General features: G+C 43.5%; 1 protein-coding gene across 1 annotated transcript in view; it reads left to right on the top strand.

Annotated features, from left to right (window-relative positions):
• LOC122928797 (CXADR like membrane protein) overlaps positions 1-17363 on the top strand; it is a 128173-nt gene that overhangs the window by 81787 nt on the left and 29023 nt on the right. The window contains exons 2-4 of the mRNA XM_044282025.1: positions 336-490; positions 2499-2694; positions 10587-10736. Coding sequence (XP_044137960.1) covers positions 336-490; positions 2499-2694; positions 10587-10736 — 501 coding nt within the window. The remainder of the gene's footprint in view (positions 1-335; positions 491-2498; positions 2695-10586; positions 10737-17363) is intronic.

The raw sequence follows: 17363 nt of genomic DNA on the forward strand, positions 1-17363 counted from the left end.
TGTCCACATCTGATCCACATTTTTGGCGGGTCAGATGCGTGCCCATTTACTTCAATGTTGCCGCTAAAGATGCACATCATGTGCTGTCCTCATCCGTATGTCAGCATCTGCAAAAATATAGAACATATTCCCCAAGCACTGTTCTATGATGGGCCGGACGTTCCGTTCTGCAAACTGCGGAACGCAAGCGGCCCTTATCCGTTTCTTGTGTAGCCGTAATCTGCGGACCTCAAAACAGGCAACGGTCATGTGCATGAGCTCTAATGGAGATTTGTGGCTAATTGTTGTTCATGGTTTCCAGATATAACTCCATCTTTTGATTTCTTTCTGCTCAGGTCTCTGCTGTATTGTTGGAACATTTGCTCAATCGGTGATCAGTGGCACATCCGAGGATAATGTGACGCTGCCTTGCAAGCACAGGCTGGGGCCGTTGGGAAGAAATCTGGACATTGAGTGGCTGTCAAATGATTCAAATCATGGGCAAAAAGTGGTAAGGCGTTACATTCATAGCCTCACATTTCACTTGTATATACAATTTAGGCTACTTTCACACTAGCGTTTTTTGCGGATCCGACATGGATCTGCAAAAGCGCTTCCGTTACAATAATACAACCGCATGCATCCATCATGAACGGATCCGGTTGTATTATGTCTTATATAGCCAAGATGGATCCGTCATGAACACCATTGAAAGTCAATGGGGGACGGATCTGTTTTCTATTGTGTCAGACTTACATTGTGTGTCAGGACGGATCCATCTTGCTCCGTACCACATCACGGACAGAAAAACACTGCTTGCATCGTTATTCTGTCTGCGATGGGAGCGCAACCAAACGGAACAGAATTCATTTTGGAGTATGCCGTTTCTTTCAGTTTTGTCCCCATTGACAATGATTGGGGACAAAACGGAAGCGTTTTCCCCCCGCTATTGAGATCCTATGATGGATCTCAATAGCGGAAAAAGAAAACGCTAGTGTGAAAGTAGCCCTACACATGTGTAGCATATTAGGGTAACTACAGGACTGCTAAAATAAAGTGGCCTAAATGAGAGGAAATGCTCAAAAACCCCAAACACTGTAGCGTGTTTATAACCGGGGGAGCAATTCCTCCGCATGTGATCCGTTGCTAACGGCAACCCCCAGCAAAACATGCATACAATGGAGGATGTCGGCAGCGGACCACATGCACCACAAAGGCATCCTACACAAGATGGAGTAGTGTGTGGATGAGAATATACAAATACAGAAATCACAGGAAAAGGTGCAAACAATGATATGCAACTGACAACACTGACTAATCCCTCAGGCTGATGTTAAGAACTGAGACTTTAGCCAATGTATTCCAGTCAGGAACACAACGGAGCCCTTTTGCACCACCGTCAAGGTATCTCAGCGTGGCATGGGTCCTACCACTAGACTACCTACGGTGTGTGAACACGGTCTGAGAGGTGCTAACTTACAGCCAAGCTCCCACATATCTCCATAGTGAGATCACTCATGTAGTGGGAGAAGGGAGAAAGCTGCGAGCCCCACCTATAACAGGCCTGTGACACAGGCTACCGGGTGCCCTAGAATGTTACCAGCAGTACGCAATGGCACATTCCAGACATATAAAGAAAAACAACTGAAATAAAGTGGCCTAAATGGAAGAAAATGCTCAAAACCCCCAAACACTGTAGCGTGTTTATAACCGGGGGAGAAATTCCTCCCCAAGTGATCCGTTGCTACCGGCAATCCCCAGCAAAAATGCATACAGTGGAGGATGCCAGCAGCGGACCACATGCCCCACTGGTAACATTCTAGGGCATCTGGTAGCCTGTGTCACAGGCCTGTTATAGGTGGGGCTCGCAGCCTTATCATCGATCCCACTACATGAGTGATCTCACTATGGAGGTATGTGGGAGCTTGGCTGTGAGTTGGATCTTAGCACCTCTCAGACCGTGTTCACACACTGTAGGTAGTCTAGTGGTAGGACCCATACCACGCTGAGATACCTTGTCGGTGGTGCAAAAGGGCTCCGTTGTGTTCCTGACTGGAATATATTGGCTAAAGCAGTGGTCCTCAACTCCAGTCCTCAGGGCCCACCTACCAGTCAGGTTTTTAGAATTTCCTTAGTATTGGGCAGCTGATATAATTAGTGTCCATCCATTAGGATTTACCATAGGTATTCATTCTGTGGGATACTCCTAAATCCCGACCGGCAAGTGGGCCCTGAGGACTGGAGTTGGGGAACCCTGGGCTAAAGTCTCAGTTTTTAACATCAGCCTGAGGGATTAGCCAGTGTTGTCAGCTGCATATCATTGTGGTGCACCTTTTCCAGTGATTTAACATTACAGGATTGTAAGAAAATAATAGCAAGATGAGCCATGATACCCAACAAAATACCATCCAAGATAGTGAAATGTCTATTAATGTGTCTCACAATACTATATAGTTCTTGGGAACAGGAATTTGTGAAGATTTTTATTGCCTAGCTTCATTTTATATTTTACTTTGCAGATCCTCAGCTACAGTGGAGGTCAAGTCTATGAACATGAAGAACTCAAAGGCCGGTATAGCTTTTATTTAGACTTCTTATCTGGAGACGCTGACATATTTATCAGGTCATTGATGCCTAGTGATGCTGGACTGTATACATGCAAAGTGAAAAATGCTGGCCAGTATGAATGGAGTTACATCACCTTAAAAGTATTAGGTAAGTACCTAGAATACAAAATTCTGACTCGTAAACAGAAAGGTAACCTAAATGCTGACCTTAGACATAAGTAGTAGAATGCAGGACATGACAGCCATCTCATCCTCATCATGCTCTTACATACAGTTCAGTCATCCCCACCAAAAATACCAAATTATCAGCATAAAAAGCTTTCCTTGAACAGTGTGATCAGCAACAATGAGGCATGAAAAGAGATGTAGCTTGGAGCTCACAGGAGCGCCGCTGCCTTCTCAAACAGATGATCGGTGGGGGACCCCCACCGATCAGATACTAATGACCTATCCTGACGATTAAAATAAATCTCTTTAACAAATCTGTAAATCACTCAATATTTTATACATCGTAAAAACACTTCTGAAATCTCTGCCACTATAGGTCCTTTTAGCAATTCTGTTGTCCACTCACTATTACTAAGTGAATCTCGCCTTTAGGCCTCATGCACACAACCGTTCCGTTTTTTTGGTCCGCAAACCGCGGATCTGCAAAAAACGGAAGCCACCCGTGTGCCTTCCGCAATTTGCAGAATGGAACGGGCGGCCCATTGTAGACATGCCTATTCTTGTCCGCATCTTTTGCAGCCCCATTGAAGTGAATGGGTCCGCACCCAAGCCGCAAAAACTGCGGCTCGGATGCAGACCCAAACAACGGGCGTGTGCATGAGGCCTTAGCAGCATAGGCTGACTGAAGGATGTGGGTGTGTCTTTCTTCACTGGCTGGTCCTGGAGCTCAGTGACCTTCTGAGCTCAGTGCAGAGGCCCCATCCCCATTCAGGGTTTTGTTATTTTCGGAAGTCCCAAAGCAAGGAATTGAGAGCGCACTGAGCATGTGTGACCACCCCTCCATTTAGCTCCATGAGACTGCCAGAAACAGGCAAGACAGCACTGGGCTATTTCTGGAACTCCCATAGAGGTGAACGGAGGATGTCCGTGGTGCACTCTCCTTCACTTCAGGGAAGGGGCTCTCATTCTGGAGATAGGAGTGTGTACCAGAGGTGGGACTGACATCTGACATTGATAGCATATCCTTGTCATATGCCAGTGATATACCATCAATGTCTGAGATGGGAATACCCCTTTAGGGCTCCATGATGTTAAGGTATCAGACAGGTACAGCTGTGCCTACAGGATCACTGTGGAACTAAGGGCTCATGCCCACGAACGTAACGGCTCCGTGTCCGTGCTGCGGACCGCAAATTGCGGTCCGCAAAGCACGGGCGCAGACCGTGGGGCAGCCACATACAGATCGTGGACCCATTTACTTGAATGGGGTCCGCGATCCACACCGCAAAAAAGTAGTGCATGCTCTACTTTTTTGCAGTGCGGAGGCACGTCCAGAAACACCACGGAAGTTCCAATCCGTGCCTCCGTTCCACATCTCCGTGATTGCAGACCCATTCAAGTGAATGGGTCGGCAATCCGTGATGTGGAATGTGCCAGTGTATTGCGGACCCGCTGTATTCGGGCCGCAATATGGCCACGGAGGGCACACGGTTGTGTGCATGAGCCCATTAGTTGTAACAGCCACAAATCACAGATAACTCCAATCCCAGCCATTTAAAGCCCTAGATGTTGTTGTCAATTGTCACTGCAGCATCTAGATGGTTAGACAAGGTGGGCTAAGCCTAGCAGCCTGTCAGCTAAGCTTTGGTAAGTATACCAAAGCATTACATCAGCAATCACACTGTGAGGGTCCCTGGTAGAACTAAAAATATAATTCAATACATTGTTACAGTTTATAAAAAAAATAAAAAAAAATAAAAAAAAAAAAATATATATATATATATATATATATACAGTACAGACCAAAAGTTTGGACACACCTTCTCATTCAAAGACTTTTCATTATTTTCATGACTATGAAAATTGTAGATTCACACTGAAGGCATCAAAACTATGAATTAACACATGTGGAATTATATACATAACAAAAAAGTGTGAAACAACTGAAAATGTTATATTCTAGGTTCTTCAAAGTAGCCACCTTTTGCTTTGAATACTGCTTTGCACACTCTTGGCATTCTCTTGATGAGCTTCAAAAGGTAGTCACCTGAAATGGTTTTCACTTCACAGGTGTGCCCTGTCAGGTTTAATAAGTGGGATTTCTTGCCTTATAAATGGGGTTGGGACCATCAGTTGCGTCGTGGAGAAGTCAGGTGGATACACAGCTGATAGTCCTACTGAATAAACTGTTAGAATTTGTATTATGGCAAGAAAAAAGCAGCTAAGAAAAACGAGTGGCCATCATTACTTTAAGAAATGAAGGTCAGTCAGTCTGAAAAATTGGGAAAACTTAGAAAGTGTTCCCAAGTGCAGTCACAAAAAACATCAAGCGCTACAAAGAAACTGTCTCACATGCGGACCGCCCCAGGAAAGGAAGACCAAGAGTCACCTCTGCTGCGGAGGATAAGTTCATCCGAGTCACCAGCCTCAGAAATCGCAGGTTAACAGCAGCTCAGATTAGAGACCAGGTCAATGCCACACAGAGTTCTAGCAGCAGACACATCTCTAGAACAACTGTTAAGAGGAGACTGTGTGAATCAGGCCTTCATGGTAGAATATCTGCTAGGAAACCACTGCTAAGGACAGGCAACAAGCAGAAGAGACATGTTTGGGCTAAAGAACACAAGGAATAGACATTAGACCAGTGAAAATCTGTGCTTTGGTCTGATGAGTCTAAATTTAAGATCTTTGGTTCCAACCACCGTGTCTTTGTGCGACGCAGAAAAGGTGAACGGATGGACTCTACATGCCTGGTTCTCACCGTGAAGCATGGAGGAGGAGGTGTGATGGTGTGGGGGTGCTTTGCTGGTGACACTGTTGGGGATTTATTCAAAATTGAAGGCATACTGAACCAGCATGGCTACCACAGCATCTTGCAGCAGCATGCTATTCCATCCGGTTTGCATTTAGTTGGACCATCATTTATTTTTCAACAGGACAATGACCCCAAACACACCTCCAGGCTGTGTAAGGGCTATTTGACCATGAAGGAGAGTGATGGGGTGCTGCGCCAGGTGACCTGGCCTCCACAGTCACCGGACCTGAACCCAATCGAGAAGCATCTCTGGGAAATCCTACAAGACTGTTGGAAGACCATTTCAGGTGAAGCTCATCAAGAGAATGCCAAGAGTGTGCAAAGCAGTAATCAAAGCAAAAGGTGGCTACTTTGAAGAACCTAGAATATGACATATTTTCCGTTGTGTCACACTTTTTTGTTATGTATATAATTCCACATATGTTAATTCATAGTTTTGATGCTATGTATATAATTCCACATGTGTTAATTCATAGTTTTGATGCCTTCAGTGTGAATCTACAGTTTTAATAGTCATGAAAACAAAGAAAACTCTTTGAATGAGAAGGTGTGTCCAAACTTTTGGTCTGTACTGTATATATATATATATATATATATATATATATATATACACATGTGGAAAAAAACAAGCTGTTTCTTATCTAAAGTTAACACATTTATTAAGCCACACAGTGAACAATATATTAAAAATAATTTATTTTTTTCCCCACCACCTGTACCCCCTATATCCCAAGATCATACCAACAAAAACTACATCTTGCCCCACAAAAAGAAAAGTCCACATACAGTTACATTGACAGAAAATTGAAGATCTTAAATGGTTCTTGAAATTCAGCAACATAAAAAAACATTTTTTTAAATGAGGCCATGCTATTATGAAAAAGTAGCAAAACACAAAAATCTAATATTTGGTATCACTTTAATCATACAGATCCATAAAATAAAAGAAACATGTTATTTATGCCACATAATGAAAAACATCAAAATTAAAGCAGAAAGACAACTCTCAAATAAGAAAATCGGAATAGCTCCCTGGATCCAGAATTCTAGTAGCTATGACTTGTAATACTATTACACAGACCCCTCTTGAACTCTTTTAGTAAATTCACCATCACCACCTCCTCAGGCAGAGAGTTCCATAGTCTCACTGCTCTTACCGTAAAGAATCCTCCTGTGTACAAACCTTCTTTCCTCAGGACGCAGAATGGTTGTCCATCCATTCCTGTTATTTTTTTAGTTGCCCTCCTCTGAACCCTCTCCAGCTCTGCTATGTCTGTCTTGTTCACAGGAGCCCAGAACTGTACACAGTTCTCCTTGTGTGGTCTGACTAATGATTTGTAAAGTGGTAGGACTATGTTCTCATCACAGGCATCTATGCCCCTTTTAATCCACCCCATTATCTTATTGGCCTTGGCAGCAGCTGCCTGACACTGGTTTCTACAGTTAAGTTTACACAGAAACATAGAATGTGTTGGCAGATAAGAACCATTTGGCCCATCTAGTCTGCCCAATATACTGAATACTATGAATAGCCCTTGGCCCTATCTTATATGAAGGATGGCCTTATGCCTATCCCATGCATGCTTAAACTCCTTCACTGTATTTGCAGCTGCCACTTCTGCAGGGAGGCTATTCCATGCATCCACTACTCTCTCAGTAAAGTAATACTTCCTGATATTACTTTTAAACCTTTGCCCCTCTAATTTAAAACTATGTCCTCTTGTAGCAGTTTTTCTTCTTTTAAATATTCTCTCCTCTTTTACCTTGTTGATTCCCTTTATGTATTTAAAAGTTTCTATCATATCCCCCCTGTCTCGTCTTTCTTCCAAGCTATACATGTTAAGGTCCTTTAATCCTTCCTGGTAAGTTTGATCCTGCAATCCATGTACCAGTTTAGTAGCTCTTCTCTAAACTCTCTCCAAAGTATCAATATCCTTCTGGAGATATGGTCTCCAGTACTGAGCACAATACTCCAAATGAGGTCTCACTAGTGCTCTGTAGAGCGGCATGAGCACCTCCCTCTTTCTACTAGTAATGCCTCTCCCTATACACCCAAGCATTCTGCTAGCATTTCCTGCTGCTCTATGACATTGTCTGCCTACCTTTAAGTCTTCTGAAATAATGACCCCTAAATCCCTTTCCTCAGATACTGAGGTTAGGACTGTATCACTGATTTTTTATTCTGCTCTTGGGTTTTTACGCCCCAGGTGCATTATGTTGTACTTATCAACATTAAATTTTAGTTGCCAGATTTTTGACCATTCCTCTAGTTTTCCTAAGTCCTTTTCCATTTGGTGTATCCCTCCAGGAACATCAACCCTGTTACAAATCTTTGTGTCATCAGCAAAAAGACATACCTTACCATTGAGGCCTTTTGCAATTTCGCTGATAAAGATATTAAACAATATGGGTCCCAGAACAGATCCCTGAGGTACCCCACTGGTAACAAGACCCTGGTCTGAATATACTCCATTGACTACAACCCTCTGTTGTCTGTCCCTCAGCCACTGCCTAATCCATTCAACAATATGGGAGTCCAAGCCCAAAGACTGCAATTTATTGATAAGCCTTCTATGTGGGACAGTATCAAAAGCCTTACTATAGTCTAGATAAGCGATGTCTACTGCAGCTCCTCCATCTATTATTTTAGTCACCCAATCAAAAAAATTCAATAAGATTAGTTTGACATGATCTCCCTGAAGTAAACCCATGCTGTTTTTTATCTTTCAATCCATGGGATTTTAGATGTTCCACAATCCTCTCCTTAAGTATGGTTTCCATTAATTTCCCCACTATTGATGTCAGGCTTACTGGCCTATAGTTGCCCAATTTCCAGTCAACTAAAATTCCTAAGTCCTTTTCCATGTCAGTATTACCCATTTTGTATTTATTATTTAGTATGTACTGATGACTTGCGTTATTTCTTCCCATTTGAATAACCTTACATTTATCAGTGTTAAACCTCATCTGCCACTTCTCTACCCAAGCCTCCAATCTATCCAGATCCCTCTGTAGCTGTATACTGTCCTCTTCCATGTTAATTACTTTACACAGTTTAGTGTCATCTGCAAAAAAATGATATTTTACTGTGCAAGCCTTCTACAAGATCATTAATAAATAAAATGAAGAGAGTAGGGCCCAATACTGACCCCTGAGGTACTCCACTAGTGACAGTGACCCAATCTGAGTGTGTACTATTAATAACCATGAAAAACCATAATACCATCAAAAATAAAAAGTTATGGCTGTCTGAATATAATGATAAATAACCAATTAAATTCCTGTGGGCACTACAGGGCCTGTCTGGCGTCTAGATATTGAAGTCATCGGATCATAGGGGATCCAACATCCGGTAACCACCACCGATCACAGTGTATGGAGTTGTCGACTTCTGGCTTTGTTCACTGTGTTATTTCCGGCAACAGCAGCTGCTGAGTACAGCTAATCGGTAGGGTTGCCAGTTGTTGGACCCCCATCGATCTGATATTGATGACCTATCCTGAAGGTAGGTCATAAATATCTAGAACCCAGACATCCCTTATAATGTCAATATAGACGTGTTATTAAAAGGGTTTCCCGAGCTTTTTTTTACTGATGACCTATCCTCTCGCAATCAGCTGTTTGAGAAGACATCGCTCTCATGTGAGAACCTTCTCTCCTGTGAGGGCCTTCTCGCAGCTCACCAAGCACAGTGCCATCTATTGTACAGTGGCTGTGTATGGTATCGCAGCTCAGCCCCATTCACTTCAGTGAGGCTGAGCTGCTCCTAGGCTACGTGACACATGAAAATGTAGTCACTCGGCGTAGGAAAAGCAGAGAAAAGGCCGAGGGGCTCACAGCAGCACCGCTGCCTTTTCAAACAGCTGAACGGTGGGGGTTCCAGGTGTTTAATTTTGGTGATTTTCAGCCTCCATTTAAGAGATGAAATTCCCAACTCCTTCATTGATAACTTTCTGTACCTGTAAAACCCATGTAAACTAAGAGAATCTGGGAGCAAGTGCTCGGTTTTCCTGCAGCACCACCGCAGGGAAATGAAGTTTTACAGTTATCATCGAAGTTAGGCCTCATGCACACGACCGTTTTTTTTTAAGGTCCGCAAAAACGGGGTCCGTAGGTCCGTGATCCGTGGCCGTTTTTTCGTCCGTGAGTCTTCCTTGATTTTTGGAGGATCCACGGACATGAAAAATGAAAAAAAAATCAAAGTCAAGTTTGCCATTGAAATGATAGGAAAAACGGACACGGATCACGGACATGATTCACGGACACGGATGACAATCTTGTGTGCATCCGTGTTTTTTCACGGACCCATTGACTTGAATGGGTCCGTGAACTGTTGGGCGTGAAAAAAATAGGACAGGTCCTATTTTTTTCACGGCCAGGAAACACGGATCACGGATGCGGCTGCCAAATGGTGCATTTTCCGATTTTTCCACGGACCCATTGAAAGTCAATGGGTCCGCGAAAAAAAACAGAAAAAGGCACAACGGCCACGGATGCACACAACGGTCGTGTACATGAGGCCTTAGGCTGACTTTTTTAGCTGTACAAAAAAACATCAATAGGCGGTCCATTGTGTAATGCATTAGTGGACTAGGTCCTCTTTGTAGCTGCTCTCCACACTGATTGGTAACAGTTTTGAATGAGAAATACCCCCCACCACCACCACCCATTAATTGTAGAAAATGGCATATTTATTCCTGAAGGCCATGGACACATCTAACACATCTAAGAATATCAAAATATTCTTACATATACAACCTCAAACTTGGCATCTGTGGGAGATTCCTTCCCAGTAATACATGCTGGATGTGGGCAATGTTAATCCAGAATTATGCTGCCTTTACTAGCTCTCATGTACTAGTGGTTTTCTCCTTCTGTAGATACTGATACAGCCCCTTATAATCTCATCTCATTTGTGCAGATACTGATAGGTGTGTGACACCCCCCTCCCCTTTTTACAGCAGACACTTTTCTCTCTGTTAGTGCTGCTCTTATCATATTATATATGATACAGGATTCGTCTGTACATAGATATATTACATTTACTTTCTTTACAGTGAAGCCATCGGAGCCTAGTTGTTGGATAGAAGGAGAAAAAATAGTGGGCAGGAATGTCACGCTGCACTGCAGGTCAACAGCTGGTTCAGAGCCCATGAAATACCATTGGCAGCGTCTAAAGCGCCAGGAATACTCACCTACATTGCACGGTGAGAATATCACATCTTTGTGTGTCACCGCGGTAACATTACTAATATTTGAATCTTGTTTGAAGAATTATTTTATCAGCACAAAATGTATGAATGAATATGCTCATTGACAAGAATCTAACCATTAGCTTCATGTTATATGCCTAATTTGGATACATGTTTTCTTTTAGAAACACGGGTAAAGAGGTCTTTGCTCATGGAGAGTTTAGGCTGGGCTCACATCTTGTTTTGCCCTATGTTTAACATATACATTGGGAAATACAGGATGCAAAAGCGCAGTACGCACTATGCTTTTCCATCCCGCAGAGTCCAGTAAAAAAAAAAAAAAAGTATTTGTTAACGTATACATTATTACTATTTTTTTATTACAATGGAACTTTATGGTGACAGATGCCACTTTATGGCATCCGTCTTAGGCATTCCTTTAACATACATGTTTTTTGAATACATTATACATAAGACAAAAACGTAATATGTACCCAGCCTTAGACTAGTGGTCTTCTCTGCAAGGATGGAAACGATCGGCTGATTCATCTTCTAGTGGCCATTACGGTGCTGACTAGTAACATTAAAAACTTTGTTTCTGCTGTTACAGCTGTTCCAAATAATAAAGCTTAGTAACCTACACATAACAGCACCACCTAGTGGCTGGAATGGTTTCCATATTTATATAAAGCTGTACCGTTACCAAACAACAGCAACTACGGCACATCTGGCAACATTGAGCTGTTTAACCACTTCTGGATGACGGAACGTCTTTTAACATCAGAGTGGTCTCTTATCTCTGCAGTTTTAGCATGCCAGCACCAGGTGGTGCTGCTGAGCCCTGTGAATGTTGCTGTACTAACTTGGAAGACATAGCAGGACTGCACTGCACTGCTCTGCTGGATTAACCCTTTGGATGCTGCAGTCAATAGCAACCGAGGAATCTAGAAGCTTAGACGGGGGAGGGCAACCTCTGACAGCCATCTGCACCCCACAACCCAATCACGGGGAGCCAACAGTTGTCATGGCAGCCAGGGGTCTAGCAAATATACCTATTAGCCTGTGTCAAAGGCAATAATGATTTGAGTATGTCAAAGCATTACATCAGTGAACAGTGGATCACATTGTGGAGTTTACTGGTGGGACTTAAGAAAATGAAAGTTTGCCAAATTTAACAAAAATAAATAAGGGGGGGTCATTTATTAACCACTTAAGGACCACAGGTTTATACCCCCCTAGTGACCAGGCCCTTTTTTACAAATCGGCACTCCACAACTTTAGCGGTTTATTGCTCGGTCATGCAACTTACCACCCAAATTAATTTTACCTCCTTTTCTTCTCACTAATAGAGCTTTCATTTGGTGGTATTTCATTGCTGCTGACATTTTTACTTTTTTTGTTATTAATCGAAATTTAACAATTTTTTTGCAAAAAAATGACATTTTTCACTTTCAGTTGTAAAATTTTGCAAAAAAAACGACATCCATATATAAATTTTTCGCTAAATGTATTGTTCTACATGTCTTTGATTAAAAAAAATGTTTGGGTAAAAAAAAATGGTTTGGGTAAAAGTTATAGCGTTTACAAACTATGGTACAAAAATGTGAATTTCCGCTTTTTGAAGCAGCTCTGACTTTCTGAGCACCTGTCATGTTTCCTGAGGTTCTACAATGCCCAGACAGTACAAACACCCCACAAATGACCCCATTTCGGAAAGTAGACACCCTAAGGTATTCGCTGATGGGCATAGTGAGTTCATAGAACTTTAAATTTTTTGTCACAAGTTAGCGGAAAATTATGATTTATTATTATTATTTTTTTTTTTCTTACAAAGTCTCATATTCCACTAACTTGTGACAAAAAATAAAAACTTCCATGAACTCATTATGCCCATCACGAAATACCTTGGGGTGTCTTCTTTCCAAAATGGGGTCACTTGTGGGGTAGTTATATTGCCCTGGCATTCTAGGGGCCCTAATGTGTGGTTAGTAGTTTGAAATCAAAATGTGTAAAAAATGGCCTGTGAAATTCGAAAGGTGCACTTTGGAATATGTGCCCCTTTGCCCACCTAGGCGGCAAAAAAGTGACACACATCTGGTATCGCCGTACTTAGGAGAAGTTGGGGAATGTGTTTTGGGGTGTCATTTTACATATACCCATGCTGGGTGAGAGAAATATCTTGGCAAAAGACAACTTTTCCCATTTTTTTATACACAGTTGGCATTTGACCAAGATATTTATATCACCCAGCATGGGTATATGTAAAATGACACCCCAAAACACATTGCCCAACTTCTCCTGAGTACGGCGATACCAGATGTGTGACACTTTTTTGCAGCCTAGGTGGGCAAAGGGGCCCACATTCCAAAGAGCACCTTTAGGATTTCACCGGCCATTTTTTACAGATTTTGATTTCAAACTACTTCGCACACATTAGGGCCCCTAGAATGCCAGGGCAGTATAACTACCCCACAAGTGACCCCATTTTGGAAAGAAGACACCCCAAGGTATTCCGTGAGGGGCATGGCGAGTTCCTGGAATTTTTTATTTTTTGTCACAAGTTAGTGGAATATGAGACTTTGTAAGGAAAATAAATAAATAAAAAATCATCATTTTCCGCTAGCTTGTGACAAAAAATAAAAAATTCTAGGAACTCGCCATGCCCCTCACGGAATACCTTGGGGTGTCTTCTTTCCAAAATGGGGTCACTTGTGGGGTAGTTATACTGCCCTGGCATTCTAGGGGCCCTAATGTGTGGTAAGTAGTTTGAAATCAAAATGTGTAAAAAAGGACCTGTGAAATCTGAAAGGTGCTCTTTGGAATGTGTGCCCCTTTGCCCACCTAGGCGGCAAAAAAGTGACACACATCTGGTATCGCCGTACTCAGGAGAAGTTGGGGAATGTGTTTTGGGGTGTCATTTTACATATACCCATGCTGGGTGAGAGAAATATCTCGGCAAAAGACAACTTTTCCCATTTTTTTATACAAAGTTGGCATCTGACCAAGATATTTTTCTCACCCAGCATGGGTATATGTAAAATGACACCCCAAAACACATTCCCCAACTTCTCCTGAGTACGGCGATACCACATGTGTGACACTTTTTTGCAGCCTAGATGCGCAAAGCGGCCCAAATTCCTTTTAGGAGGGCATTTTTAGACATTTGGATCCCAGACTTCTTCTCACGCTTTCGGGCCCCTAACATGCCAGGGCAGTATAAATACCCCACATGTGACCCCATTTTGGAAAGAAGACACCCTAAGGTATTCCGTGAGGGGCATGGCGAGTTCCTAGAATTTTTTTTTTTTTGGCACAAGTTAGCGGAAATTGATTTTTTTTGTATTTTGTCACAAAGTCTCCCTTTCCGCTAACTTTGGACAAAAATTTCAATCTTTCATGGACTCAATATGCCCCTCATGGAATACCTTGGGGTGTCTTCGTTCCGGAATGGGGTCACATGTGGGGTACTTATACTGCCCTGGCATTTTAGGGGCCCTACAGCGTCAGAAGAAGTCTGGAATATAAATGTCTAAAAATATTTACGCATTTGGATTCCGTGAGGGGTATGGTGAGTTCATGTGAGATTTTATTTTTTGACACAAGTTAGTGGAAATATGAGACTTTGTAAGAAAAAAACAAAACAAACAAAAAATTTCCGCTAACTTGTGCCCAAAAAAATGTCTAAATGGAGCCTTACAGGGGGTGATCAATGACAGGGGGGTGATCAGGGAATCTATATGGGGTGATCACCCCCTGTCATTGATCACCCCCCTGTCAGGCTCCATTCAGACGTCCGTATGATTTTTTACGGATCCACGGATACATGGATCGGATCCGCAAAACACATGCGGACGTCTGAATGGAGCCTTCCAGGGGGGTGATCAATGACAGAGGGGTGATCACCCATATAGACTTCCTGATCACCCCCTGTCATTGATCACCCCCCTGTGAGGCTCCATTCAGACGTCCGCATGTGTTTTGCGGATCCGATCCGTGGATCCGTAAAAAATCATCCGGACGTCTGAATGGAGCCTTACAGGGGGGTGATCAATGACAGGGGGGTGATCAATGACAGGGGGTGATCAGGGAGTGTATATGGGGTGATCACCCCCCCTGTCACTGATCACCCCCCTGTAAGGCTCCATTCAGACGTCCGTATGTGTTTTGCGGATCCGATCCATGTATCCGTGGATCCGTAAAAATCATACGGACGTCTGAATGGAGCCTTACAGGGGGGTGATCAATGACAGGGGGGTGATCAATGACAGGGGGTGATCAGGAAGTCTATATGGGTGATCACCCCTCTGTCATTGATCACCCCCCTGTAAGGCTCTATTCAGACGTCCGCATGTGTTTTGCGGATCCGATCCATGTATCCGTGGATCCGTAAAAATCATACGGACGTCTGAATGGAGCCTTACAGGGGGGTGATCAATGACAGGGGGGTGATCAATGACAGGGGGTGATCAGGGAGTCTATATGGGTGATCACCCCTCTGTCATTCATCACCCCCCTGTAAGGCTCCATTCAGACGTCCGCATGTGTTTTGCGGATCCGATCCATGTATCAGTGGATCCGTAAAAATCATACGGACGTCTGAATGGAGCATTACAGGGGGGTGATCAATGACAGGGGGGTGATCAATGACAGGGAAGTGATCAGGAAGTCTATATGCGTGATCACCCCCTTGTCATTGATCACCCCCCTGTAAGGCTCCATTCAGACGTCCGTATGCGTTTTGCGGATCCGATCCATGTATCCGTGGATCCGTAAAAATCATACGGACGTCTGAATGGAGCCTTACAGGGGGGTGATCAATGACGGAGGTGATCAGGGAGTCTATATGGGTGATCACTCCTCTGTCATTCATCACCCCCCTGTAAGGCTCCATTCAGACATCCGCATGTGTTTTGCGGATCCGATCCATGTATCAGTGGATCCGTAAAAATCATACGGACGTCTGAATGGAGCCTTACAGGGGAGTGATCAATGACAGGGGGGTGATCAATGACAGGGAAGTGATCAGGAAGTCTATATGCGTGATCACCCCCTTGTCATTGATCACCCCCCTGTAAGGCTCCATTCAGACGTCCGTATGCGTTTTGCGGATCCGATCCATGTATCCGTGGATTCGTAAAAATCATACGGACCTCTGAATGGAGCCTTACAGGGGGGTGATCAATGACAGGGGGGTGATCAATGACAGGGGGGTGATCAGGGAGTCTATATGGGCTGATCAGTGGTTTATAAAGGGTTAATAAGTGACAGGGGGGGGGGTGTAGTGTAGTGTAGTGGTGTTTGGTGCTACTTTAGTGAGCTACCTGAGTCCTCTGGTGGTCGATCCTAACAAAAGGGACCACCAGAGGACCAGGTAGCAGGTATATTAGACGCTGTTATCAAAACAGCGTCTAATATACCTGTTAGGGGTTAAAAAAATCACATCTCCAGCCTGCCAGCGAGCGATCGCCGCTGGCAGGCTGGAGATCCACTCGCTTACCTTCCGTTCCTGTGAACGCGCGCGCCTGCGTGGGCGCGTTCACAGGAAATCTCGGCTCACGCGAGATGACGCCTATTGGCGTTAGTGTGACCTGGGAGAGCCGCCGCGATGACGCAAGCGGTTAAACAGAAATGTGGCTAAATTAGGCGTATTTATGGCACAGATTGTGGTGCAAAGGTCCTTTGCTCCGCAATCTGCAACTTCTCTCCCCAAGTTCTCATGCTGAATAATTCCAACAAAACAGGCTCAGTAATAAAGGGGCTAAAATCCTGTGATCCTGGTAGCGAGAGCTGGCGCAGTGTAGCCCTAGCCTGAATCCTGAATTTGTTAAAGTAGAACTCCCATTAAAAATGTTTATTCTCTGACCCGATGCATGATGTAATCTGTAGTGAATGTAATCTTCTTACCAGTGACTGTATTTGTGAGCTATCCCCTCCCTTCTGATCCTCTGTTGTGTCATGTGACCAAAACTCTCTGATCTCCAACTAATACAGGACCGGAAGTCAGTTACGTCTCTATTCATTCCTTGGAGACTGACATTAAGAGCGTTGTCTCATGAAAAATATTCTACAGTTTTCAAACCAGCAACCTGCATCTGAATACTTTTGTAATTGCATGTCATAAAAAAAATTGTATAGCCACTGAGTTATTCACTGAAATTTATCTGTATAGCGCCACCTGCTGTTTGTTATTTTTCTTATTTCTTTGACCTGCTCACTGAGAAGGCCCCACATGCTCAGTTTCATCCTTCAACTGCCTCCTGAGCTGTGATAGGGAGAGCATGGACACGCCTCCTGAGCTGTGATAGGGAGAGCTGAGACACGCCCCCTGAGCTGCCAGTTTGTTATAAATCTAGCAGAGCAGTTGGAGCAATGAATGTGGAGATCTCTGGATCCATGTGAGGTACAGGACTGGTTCTATCTTTGTTAGAAAGAGGTCGTCATGTACTGTATGATGTCTGATTTTCCTTTTTTACATTAGTCATGGGATAACCCCTTTAAGGCTCCCAACAGAGAGAAACTGACTTCCTGTCCAAACATAAGATGCTGTGTTATTTGGAAAGTCTGATTGTTGGTCACATGACACAGCTGAGGATCAGAAGGGTTGTTATAACTCACAAATTCAGACACTGGTAAGAAGATTAC

The sequence above is a fragment of the Bufo gargarizans genome, chromosome 2 (genome assembly GCF_014858855.1).
Source record: "Bufo gargarizans isolate SCDJY-AF-19 chromosome 2, ASM1485885v1, whole genome shotgun sequence".
In the NCBI taxonomy this organism is placed as follows: domain Eukaryota; kingdom Metazoa; phylum Chordata; class Amphibia; order Anura; family Bufonidae; genus Bufo; species Bufo gargarizans.